Source organism: Nilaparvata lugens, chromosome 10 (assembly GCF_014356525.2).
Source record: "Nilaparvata lugens isolate BPH chromosome 10, ASM1435652v1, whole genome shotgun sequence".
Lineage (NCBI taxonomy): Eukaryota > Metazoa > Arthropoda > Insecta > Hemiptera > Delphacidae > Nilaparvata > Nilaparvata lugens.
In genome coordinates, this window is record NC_052513.1 from 21675444 (window position 1) to 21687879 (window position 12436).

General features: G+C 32.3%; 2 protein-coding genes across 2 annotated transcripts in view; one reads left to right on the forward strand and one right to left on the reverse strand.

Moving 5' to 3' along the window:
- LOC111052931 (vacuolar fusion protein CCZ1 homolog) overlaps window positions 1-7592 on the forward strand; it is a 28850-nt gene extending 21258 nt beyond the window's left edge. The window contains exons 9-10 of the mRNA XM_022339749.2: window positions 5481-5620; window positions 7221-7592. Coding sequence (XP_022195441.1) covers window positions 5481-5620; window positions 7221-7276 — 196 coding nt within the window. The 3' untranslated portion in view covers window positions 7277-7592. The remainder of the gene's footprint in view (window positions 1-5480; window positions 5621-7220) is intronic.
- Window positions 7593-8449: 857 nt separating this feature from the next.
- Window positions 8450-10793, reverse strand: LOC111052930 (dolichyl pyrophosphate Man9GlcNAc2 alpha-1,3-glucosyltransferase). Its single transcript, XM_022339748.2, has one exon. The coding sequence runs from the start codon at window positions 10654-10656 to the stop codon at window positions 9067-9069; it is 1590 nt and encodes a 529-aa protein (XP_022195440.2). The 5' UTR covers window positions 10657-10793; the 3' UTR covers window positions 8450-9066.
- Window positions 10794-12436: the final 1643 nt, after the last annotated feature.

Genomic DNA, 12436 nt, shown 5'->3' on the forward strand with positions numbered 1-12436 from the left:
ATTGTTACAGTAATATTGGAGTATGGAGGAAATTATTTTTCCTTTTATCATCATTAACTACTTGAGAGTAGGTAGAGTGCAGGCGGCAGAGATGCAATTCCTCAGCTGAATTAAGGGCTGCGATCGGATAGATCATTTTAGAAATGAAGATATCCGTTCTGAGCTGGGAATATTCAATTTGAATTAAAAAGTTTAGAATATCGAATACAATGGAAGGATCATATAAAAAGAATGTCTGCAGAAAGTCTTGCCCTTCAAGTATTGAATTATAGACCAGAAGGTAATAGATCAATTGAAAGGCCACGTAAGAAATGGCAATAAATGACATGTTATGTATGAATGTAAATTTCTATAACTCTTTTAACTCAAATAACTACTGGATAAGCTGTTTGTAAGTCGGAACAGGCAATAGCCTAATCCTTGCACGTAATATAATGATAACGATCATCATCATCATTAAAATGTAAAATTTAAAAAAATCTTATATCGACGCAAAATTAAAAAAATAACTATCCTGTCGAATTTCATGCAAATCTGTGACCGCGTTTGACCGTAAATGAAGAACAAACATATAAGCATACAAACAAAGTGAAAAGCAAAACCATCGACTTGAATCTTGGACCTCACTTTGCTACGTCAATTAGTGCCTATTAACAATAGCTGAAAATAATTAGTGCATGGTTCTTGTATAAACTGTTTGATAGAGATTTTTGGCTGGATTTGGTTTCTATTTAAGCCTTGAGAACACTACTGCGATTCGCATGATGGTGAGGATTTTGACTATTTAACCGCAGGTAAAAAATTCTACCGCTCCCCGTCACCGTCATGCGAATCGCAGTGGCATGCACAATGCGTTGGACTGAGATTTATGGAAGATCAAGATGAAGATCTCGATCAATGGACAAATATATTCAGTTGAGTTCTCAACTACCGGGAAATTACTTCAAACAATATAATTTGTAATCATTGTTTTTACTTTTTCAAGAGACTATCTAAAGCTGGTTTCTTATCTGAATAGAACAAAAAAATCTCAAATTTGATGATTCTTGTAAATGCTGGCACCTTCTACGTCTACGTTATTTATTTCTTGGGGTTTTTCCTAACAGTCGATACTCTACATGTTCATTGATACTCTTTATTCATTCCCATTCATAGTATATTCATTTTTTCCACCTATTTGTCTCTGTATTGGAAATTTTTTGTTGAAAATGTATATTGATACTCGCTGTTAGCACTCAAACTTTGGTTTTGCAGGCAGCGCCTAATGTGTTATTTAGATTTACAAAGTTACTCGTTTCTTTTAGGATTATTATTTTGCTCAACTTTGTATTATGCATTATTATTTTTATTGCATCATTTTTGTTATTTTGCTTAACTTAGTTGAAATTCCTATAACAAATCGAAGGCCTCCCTTACATACATTATTTCGAATTGTACGAAGATCTTTACAATAGTTTTATTTTCTAAGTGGTAGCACTACCACTTTAACCATGTTTTCTACTGTCTGTTTGTAGATTTCTTAAAAGCATATGATAGCTTGAACAGAGACAAGATTTGGGAAAAAATGGAAAGTTTTGGGATACCAAGTAAATTGATACGGCTAGCTAAGCTTAGTACTCTACACTCAAGATGCAAAGTAAAAGTAAATGGAAAAACCACAAGCAGTTTTGAAGTTAATACTGGAGTACGACAAGGAGATGGAATGTCGCCAGCATTATTTAACATAGCCTTAGAAGAAGCACTGAAAAGAGTCAAAAGTACAAATGAAGGAATTAATTGGAGTAAATATAAATATCCTGGCTTTTGCAGACGACATTGTTGTAATAGCTGAGAAAGAGGAAGACTTGGTATACCTGACAAATATTTTGATTGAAGAAACTAAAAATAAATGAAAATAAAACCAAGCTCATGCAAATAAGTAGAGTTCAAAATATAAACGGACACAATGAACAATCTCTGAAAGAAAGAGACTATAATTTTAAAAAGACAGAAACTTTCACGTACTTGGGAGTGACACTCACGCACAACTCAGAAGAACTGGAAGTGACCAACAGAATAAGATCGGCAAATAAAAGCTTTTATGCATGCAATAAACTGCTTAGCTCAAGACTCCTCTCACATACATCAAAACTAAGACTATACAAAACCATCATTAGACCAGTACTACTATATCAAATAACACAGACTCAGCTTACGAAAAGTTCTTAGAAATTCTACAAAAACATATGGAAAGCAATACACATCATTACAGACAAAAGAAGAGGATCAAGAGCATAAAACCATGGATAACACGAGGACTTATCTCAGCTATAAGAACAAGGGATTCTCTAAATAGAAGAAGGAAGCTGGATCCAGAGAACGGAGAACTTGCTAACTACTACCGAAGATACAGAAATACACTGACGTCACTCATCCAAACTACAAAAGAAAATTATTTCAAGATGCAACTAAATGAAGCGAACAATGATGTAAGGAAGACATGGAAAATAATCAAGGATGCTACAGATTCAAATCAGAAAAAGGATATACAACTGAATGCTTTGAAAATTAATGGTGACATAGTCACACTGACAGATAATCCTAGAGAACTATTGAGTCATGTAAATAATTTCTTTGTTAATATTGGAGAGAGTATGGCTAACAAAATATCTGAGAGTCTGAATAAAAATATTAACCAAATTATAGCAGATAATGTACCAGAATTGCATGTACCAAATAATATGTTTCTTTCCCCCATAGATGAAAAGGAAATAATAAAAACAATTGATTCTTTACACAGCTATAGTGCACCAGGCCTAGATGGATTAGATAACAGGACCTTGAAAGGAATAAAAGATTTAATTTCTAAACCTTTAACTCATATTTTCAATCTGAGCTTGTTATATGGTACTTTTCCAAGAGCAATGAAGCAAATCTGTGTCAGACCTATACATAAATCAGGTGATAAACTAATTATTAGTAATTATAGACCTATTTCACTGATTAGCAATGTATCAAAAATTTTAGAAAAGCTAGTTAAATCAAGATTAATAAGCTTTTTAGAAATTAAGAATATTCTTTCTCCTAACCAATTCGGCTTCCGCAAAGGTATAAGTACAGAATTAGCTGTACTAGAATTATCAAAATTTGTAACTAGCAATTTAGAGGAAAAGAATAAATGTTTAGCAGTATTTTTAGATTTAGCAAAGGCCTTCGATTCTGTTTCCCATGACTTATTAATAAAAAAGCTTGAGGCAATAGATATAAGAGGAGTGCCACTTGAATGGTTCAGATCCTACCTCAGCAATAGACAGCAAAAAACAAAGGTTGAGAACCATATGAGTGCAGAGGGTTCCATGAAGTTCGGAATACCTCAAGGAACAGTTTTAGGACCAATTTTGTATTCGATCTTCGCAAATGAGTTGTGCTCCATTCAAATTCAAGCTAGAGTTATAGCCTTTGCTGACGATACAGCACTCCTTTTTCAAGGAAAAAACTGGGAAGAAGTGTTCCAAACAGCAGAGATAGAACTCACAAAAATCACTAGCTGGTTAAGAAATAATTTATTTTCATTAAATTCAGAAAAACAAAATTTTTAACTTTGTCTTTAACAAATAGCACAAAACCACACATGACACTAATGAAGCTTCATTATTGTGATAGAAATAGTAACAATAATTGTGATTGCCCACTAATAGAACGCTCTGACAATATTAAGTATTTAGGAATAATAGTAGATGATTCATTGAAATGGAACAAGCACATAACATATACAACTGCCAAAATAAGGAAGCTTATATACAATTCTATCAATTAAGGCGTATAGACAAAGAAATGTTAAAAACTATATACTTAACATTAGTTGAATCTCTTTTAAGGTACTGTCTGTTAGTTTGGGGTGCAGCTAACTTAAGTTTTATAGATCCATTATTTAAAACTCAAAAACGCATTTTGAAAATAATGGGAAACAGGGAAATCCGGTTTTCAACTGTAGAATTATTTAAAGAAAATAAAGTACTCAGCGTTAGGCAATTTTATTTATTGTTGTTATTTGGGTATATGAAAAAACATCAAAATAGGAACCATATCATAAATCATAGCCATAATACTAGAATAAGAGAACGTTACAACCAAGAAGTACCAAGAATGAATACACCCGAGATGTAAATTTTGGATGAGTTTTACGTATTATCCACGCATTTGGGCAAAGATCACTAGGATATTTAGGGCCTACAATATCCAATAGAATACCATTAGAAATCAAAGGAGAGGAAAATTTCAATAGCTTCAAAAGAAAAATTATTAGACATTGGTTATTCAGTATTGGGATACAAAGTAGTGAGGAACTAATAGTAAATAGGATTTAGATTTAAGTAGTATTCTTTTTAAATAAGGTAATTTATAGGTAGAAAATAGTACCTCGGTTTTATTATCATTGTGCTAGGTGATGCTTAAGGTAATAGATATAGTTTTAGATTTTTTGGAATTTTTGTATTATCTGTTGTAGCATAAATTTGATGAATAACCTCGACACATATATTATATAGTGAGGTATCATTTTGTAAACCTTGAATATTGTTATATTATTGAAAATGTATGAAAATAATATGCTTCAGAAACATGGATACTGATCAAAAAAGAAGAAAAAAAGACCATTGTTTTTGAAAACAAGATTCTTCGAAAAATTTTTGGCTCAACACTAGAGAACGGAGTTTGGAGAATCAAGCATCAAGCACAACTATGAAATATATTTCAACTATGAAATATATAAATACGCCAACTATTCAATGAACCAGACATAGTGGGTGAGATTAAAAGCAGAAGGTTACGGTGGACGGGACACATTCTGAGGAAAGAAGAAAGCGCTCTGACAAGCAGTGTACTGAGGAATAATCCTATAGGAAGGAGACCAGCTGGAAGGCCAAAAACTAGATGGTGGGACCAGGTCCGGAAAGATATGAGGAGGATGGGCCTAAAAGAGGAGGACGCGGGTGACCGAAACTTTTGGAGAGGCTTAGTTGATGAGGCTAAGTACCGACTGGGGTACGAGTGGCCACCGCAGTAAAGTAAAAAGTGGTAGCTCTAATATATTCATGAAATAAGGCACCGAATCTTAACAAGCTAAATAGTTTAGGATTTCAATAAATTACAAATATATGTTATATTATTATCATGATATTCATTATGTTAGTTTACAGTTTCATACCATTAGTTGAGTTTAATTTAAGAATGCACCTCTCTGTTCAACTCATCTTGATTTTGACACATATTCTTAACTTATGACTACATACTCGTAGAATTGGTTACACGAAAATCGAGGATATGGCTTTAATTTTCTGTCAACCAGTAAAATCACTGTAATTATATTTCTTGTGATTGATTACTTATTAATTTTATGTAATCAATTTCTCATCCACAAAAATTTTCTGCATTGAATGTAAATAAAATTCTGTTATTTCGAATCAAAGACGCATATCGAATAATTTTTTTTTGTTTTTTAGATTATCGCAGTCCGGAAACCCAACGGCTGAAACTATTATGAAGACTGTTAATGACTATTGGGTTGTTGGTAAACTGTCCAACGCCAGAGAATTTTATGTTGTTACCCAGCATAAAAATGCTAATATCGCTGAAATTAGTGGTGAGTTTGAAATAATAATATTATTATCGTGTGATCTAAGCTCTGGTATCAAAGATTGACTTTACCACTTTTATTCAATTAATACAGAACGTGAATTTCTTAATTCATTCAGTTATTTCAATATAGTCAATTCGTAGAAAGCAGAGACGATAATAACATAAAATTTGTGCTTGTGTTGAGTATAAAAGTGGACTCAGATCCGCTTCTCATTGTTAAATACCAGTTCACAATGCTTATATTTACTCTAAATCAGGTAATGTGGTATTCCAAAGACCTTAAAGAGATATAGACCCACAATGCCTATGCCTTCCCAATGATAGCTCTTACTTGAAATTGAAGGCCGCCATTGGGGTATTTTAGCACGAGATATTATATATTATATATTTATATATACTTTGATCACAAAGGCATTGGTGGCATTGGTATGTAATAATCTTATGGGTTGCCCCCTCAATGGCGGATTTCAATTCCAAGTACGACACTAGCACTGCATGTGAGTCTATGCATCTTTAAGGTCTTTGTGGTATTCAGTTCGGATCAGCCTCAGTAGGTAGGTGACTACTGTGAATCGGTCTTGTTTCACTCTTGCAAGCGCATATTTGTTTATATATCGTCTTATGGCTCCCAGTACCGATCATTGTTGATATTCTCGTGTATCTAGTTTGCAAAATGGCTCATTGCTGATCCAAAAAATTTACACATGGGCGAGTGTGAAATAGTTTTTTCAGTAAAGCAATAATACTTGGCGCAAGTATTTAGCATGAATTTTTCCTCCCGTCAATTAAATATGATATAATATATTATATATATAATGGTCCCTGTGACCATCGAATATGATACTTTAGTAATGTATGAGTGACAATTTTAAACGATGATTTATGATTTTTGTGTACTTTTGTATATTTTGTTGTTGATCACCAATATTCCAATCATTTCACACAGTAACAGCTAAAGGTTGTTGGAATGACTCATGAAGTAATATTTTAGAGTTATCTTAAATTGAATTGTTTTATTTCATTTACAAAAAGGACTCTGCTCCATTGCGGCAACTGTATTTCGCGCTCAGTAATCGTTGCTGAAATAGTCACTTTCCTAGGAAACTAGAAAAAAAATATTATTCGAATGAATTGAAGACACGTGTTTTTGAAAACATTACTGATTATTAAGTTCATATTCTTATTTCAGATTGTCGTTTTAAGATGAATAGAATAAAAAATCATGCGCTCGATTCGGTATAGGGTTACTGTTTGAGATGAGTTTGATGAAGCTATGTTAGAGTTGATAAAACTTGAAATTCGTGCAATAAATTGATTGATCATAAATTATTAACAAACTGATGAGTTTAGAGTTAGTAAATTCTTAATTCGTTGAAAATTTTATAAATTTTAGCTGAAACGTCATTGAAGGTAATGTGAGAAACAGTGATTGCTTCAATTATTTACTGAAAATTACTGGTAACTTACTACATTTAGTTATTTTCGATTAATAACAATACTACGATTTATAAAATTATACTGTCGAGTATTTGATATGTGAAATTTCTTGTTTAATTCATGTTGATCTGACTCTAATAGTAATTTTTATCTTGTTTTTTTTTCAGATGAGGTGAAGAAAATATGTGATAAACAGCTCAAGAGTATATTTTTCCATGTATGAATATAATCTAGAACATTTAAAACCCAGTTCATCCTTAGCATTCCAGTATTGTTACAAATATTGAGCTTAATTACCAAATAGCCATTTCAAATACTGGACTGGAACCTACAATAAATGATTATGAAAGATAGTATGTACTGAGTTGAATGTCACCTTACCGTATATCATTGTAATAAACTTATATATTATTGGAATGTGTAATCTAGAATAAAACTATCTATATTGATTGAAAATTATATTTTGTTTTATGTAATATAGGCTAGTCGTATTCTTCCGATTCAAAGTTAATAAATATAAATAAATTCTTGGTTACTTAGTTCGTTCTCATTTTTAATGTTATCAAATTATTATAATAAAAATTCCTTCTTATTGATCATCTAGTACTTTTCAATATATCTAAATCTTTTAAATTTGATGAGTTTTTGCTAAATACTCGTAGCAAGATGTGCTGAAGTTAGCTTCTAACATGATTAATAGAAAGAAGGCAGATTGTAATCATCAATGCACGCCATAATAGAAACATTCTGTTAAGGAACGTTTTCCAATCCAGCAACATTCTTGTAAACTCATCTCTAGCTTACACTTTATGATAGATTGCGTCAGAATAATCTATAAATTGTGTTGGAGAGAAGTGGCTTTTCTGATAAAAAACCACCCTTCAAGGTAAACGAACCCAACCTTCAAAAATATTCGTAATTATTGTATATACCGAAATATCCATATCGAGAATTAAAAAACATGTACGAAACAAATTAATTCTATTATCACAGATTATTTTCCAGATTAAAAACCAGACTTTAAGTTTTAATAGTCTTGGCATCAAATTCAGTGATGGTTGCACCATAACAACTTTAGTACTGAGCCAGCTTAGGCTCAACCACCTCACTTACTTGAATACTTAAAGTTGTGAAAGAAAATTTTCATAAAGGTTATCTCGGTGCTCACCACTGAAGATGTCATGAGCAATGAAACCTGAGTTCGGTATTTGAAAGTTTCACAACTTAATGAAATCTGTTTTGTTTTTTTATTTTCGTTTATGTATCAGTTATCTTGAGAATCGAACTACATTATTATGATAAAAGATAAAATAAGAAAATCTCTAACTAGCCATAAATAATGTTGAAATGCCGCCAAAATCATTGATTAGGGAAGAATGAAATTTCAACACTGAAAGATTATTTCAATAATAAACTATTTATTTACAATATCAATACAAACATATGAAACGTTAGTTTCCTTTGGAATGTCCAAGTTCTCATAACAATCATTGTATCACATTACTAAGCTCATTATTTATTTGGTTTACTACCTTTTAATATAAAAAGATATAAATCCCTATCATTTTAATATTTTCTCCATCAACCCTCACAAATAATAATAAAGTGAGATATTTAACTTGTCGTACTCATTCAATACAGTTGAAAGTTATCAATTCGTTTTAAAATTATCTATCAAACACTGATAACAATTATTATTAACAAACACTGAAGACAATAATCTATTAATCAAATGCATTCACATTGTATAAATTCAATATCAATTCTACCAGAAATAAATTAATTCAATACAAATTATTATATTACCCCCAAGATAAGTTAAGAAAATTATATAACAATTATCTATTGTAAATGAACGATAATCTACACACAACCAGCAACACACATATTTCAACAACTGTAGATAAACTGTAGTATAACGCTATTATACTAATAACATTCTAATAATCATATCAATGAACACACTTAATTTCAATTTGAATATTTCTTGTTTTTTTTTTTTTTTAATTTAGGCTAATTCATTTTTAGTTTGACGCACACCTTCGAGCTGATTTGAGAGAAGTTGAAATAAATGAAGAATAGTAAAAAGTGAACGAAAGAATAGAATGAAATGAGAAGAGGATAGAGATCTGGATACTTTTTAGGTGGCTCGAGAGTAATGCTGCAAATAGTTATAATCAAACAGCCCAGCATTGATATGTGGAAAGTCCATTTCACAATTCTACAAAAGTCTATATTCAACATGAATTTTCTCCCGAAAAAACTAGGAACTCTAGTCTGTGCACTGATGACAGATGTGCTAATAATTAACTTCAGATCTAGAGCTGATAAGACAAAGAAATAGAAAAATACGGTCAATCCAATGTAAGGTATAAGGATATCATCTTTCATGAAAAGATGAGACATACTAAATGTCGATATCATAAGGAACCAGAAACAGGGTAATTGGTCTTGGGGAAAGTGGAGGAGAACAGGAATAGAGACAAGCAGGATGCTCTTCTCATGAACTTGAAAAGAAAAAAGGAAGAATGCCAAAGAAGAGTTTATGAGCGATAGTTTAAATTTATGGAAAGTTGGATTTAAAAACAGATCGACACAGCTTGGCAACACTGAGAACAGTGTGTCAATTAAGCAAATTTTTGCCATACTATCATTACTTATGTAATTACGTATTTTATAAAACACGTTGAGACAACACCAGAAATTGGCAACTTTGTCTTCGAATACACCTCTTGCAATTGGAAACAATCTATGGAGGACTTGAATAATCTGTTTTTTGTCCTGCAGAAATGGTAGCCAAACTAGAAAGAATGTCATTATAACCGGAGAACCAATGAGAATAAGTAAACAGAAGCCTTGTTTGAATCCTTCGTACTGCCACAGGTTATAGCAAAGTCCCAGAAAGTAGAAAAAGAATGGCAAGGAATGATACAGTTCCATCTGTTTGTAGCTGAGTGCTAAGCAAAAGAATATTGAAGAAATTACATAGTTATGTTGGACTATACTAACTAGAGCAAAAATGAAAAGCCCAAGAGATACACAGTTGTATTGGAAATGACCATAGTCAATGAGAATCAAACCAGGATATATTAGTGCTATTGTAACCATCAATGTAGATGATAACCTAGTTTTAGAGTCTGCTGAATTTTCTTTAGAAACTGATTTGAAGGTTTCAGTTTTTCTTGATTTTGTAAATGAGAAGTATAAACAAATAGCTGGCACAAATGTCAAAAGTTCTGATATAAAAACTGTTGCTCTCATAAAGAGTTTGTGGTTCATGGATTCGTATCCCCTTGATTCATGCAATGTCACAAAATCGGGGTTGAAATATCTTGCTAAATATCCGCAGATCATGCTGTGGTAAGCGGTCAAAGGTGGATAGTCCAATCCCCAGTACATTAGATCATTGTTTGATGTGTTGAAATACCAATCTTTGGTAGGTAAATTTACAGTAATTTCCATCCAGTGGCGTTGAGCTTCATAGTCTCCATACATCGGTGGTGAATCCTGTCCGGAATAAGATTGCAAAGAGATGCACCATCGAATAAATAAACCAAATATAACTGCTAACACATCACCACCTATGAAACGTGTGTTCGTCATTTTGGCTGCACTATCTTTATAAATAAGCAATAAAGTTAAGTTTTACTTCGTAGCATCTTCATGCTGCAGTTTATGATAAGACTAGAAATTCTATTTACAAAACTACACAGCAACATAACCTCAACACATTCTTTTCACTTGTTCCACAAGGTTTATTAGTGCAGTATGAATTACTACTGAGAATTTAATCTTAGATAAAATAGGAAATGTAACTCATATATTTTATACAAATTTATGTAAAAATATTGATGTTGGTAAAGAAGTGAAGTGAAGCGGTAAATTCAATACAGCTGACATCTGCACAGCACGTCAGCAGACAACAAGAGAAGAGAAAACAGTACAGTACACAGATGAGCAGCTTCTCTTTGTCTCAGATTCAGAGTAACGGCCAGCAACGGTCACAGTTATCACATAGTTATTCAAAAGTATTCTTTGAGTATCTATAGTGAGGTCCACGTTATAATGGCAGTGTGTGATTTCCAATGGTGTTGCTATACTTGTGAATCATTCAACAAAGCAGATGGCGCTATAGTGAGAACCACGTTATAATGACAGTGGATTAAGATGGGAGAACAGCGTTGCCGATTCTCTGCCTTGATTAATTATCTTTTTACACTGTCAAAAACAGATTTGGCATCGTTGCGAAGAAAGAAAAGGATAGTACTACCTGCTTTGTCGAATGATAGACAAGGATAGCAACACCAAAGTTGATCAAATACTGTCACTATAACGTAGACCTCACTATATCTCTTTCACGCATTGCAAGGTTGCCACATCGTTTATCAAAAATGTAGAAATTCAACTAATTGACAAAATAGGGTCAAGGGTTAGGTTTTATTTAGATTATATTTAATAATGTTTCATAAGGATAGGTTAGGGTTTTTGCTTTGAAATTGCAATATGCTAGAAGGGGCTAGGGTCCAGGTAGAGTTATGTTTTTTGTTGTTTTAAAGGTGAAAGGATGGGTTAGGGGGTTAGGATTTTGCTTCGAAATCCAAAGTATTGGATGTGAAAGGGTTAGGGGTTGTGTTATTTCAAGTTAAATAATGTTACATAATGCTAGGTTAGGTTTTTGCTTTGACATTGCAATTTGCTAGAAAGGGTACAGGTAGAATTATGGTTTTTGATATTTCAAAGGTGAAAAGATAGGTTAGGGGGTTGGGATTTTGCTTTGAAATCCAAAGTATTGAATGTGAAAGGGTTAGGGGTTAGGTTATTTCAAGTGATATTTGATAATGTTTCATAAGGTTAGGTTAGGTTTTTGCTTTAAAATTGCAATATGCTAGAAAGGGCTAGGGTACAGGTAGAATTATGGTTTTTGATATTTCAAAGGTGAAAAGATAGGTTAAGGTGTTAGGATTTTGCTTTGAAATTGCAATATGCTGGAAGGGATTACGGGTTTCTACAAAGATTTATGTTTATAAATGTTTCAAATATGAAAGGGGAGGTTAGGGTTTAGGTTTTTGCTTTGAAATGACAATATGCTGACTTAGCTATAGTGTTTTTCAACATTAGTTAAATAACAACCATTATATTTTATTAATTATATTATTGAAAAGTACTCTTACTTTTATTGAATGAAATGATGATAATATATTGATTATTATATCGAATTTATTGATAAATCATCATTGGATAATAATATCATCATCAAAATGGAATGACGGCTCCAGTTACGGTGCTCGGTAACCATCATCACAAAGAACGTTACATTTAAAGATCTGACTGAATGGAACGGGAAAAAACCGTTACTAACGCATGCGCGATACGTTGCTGTCTG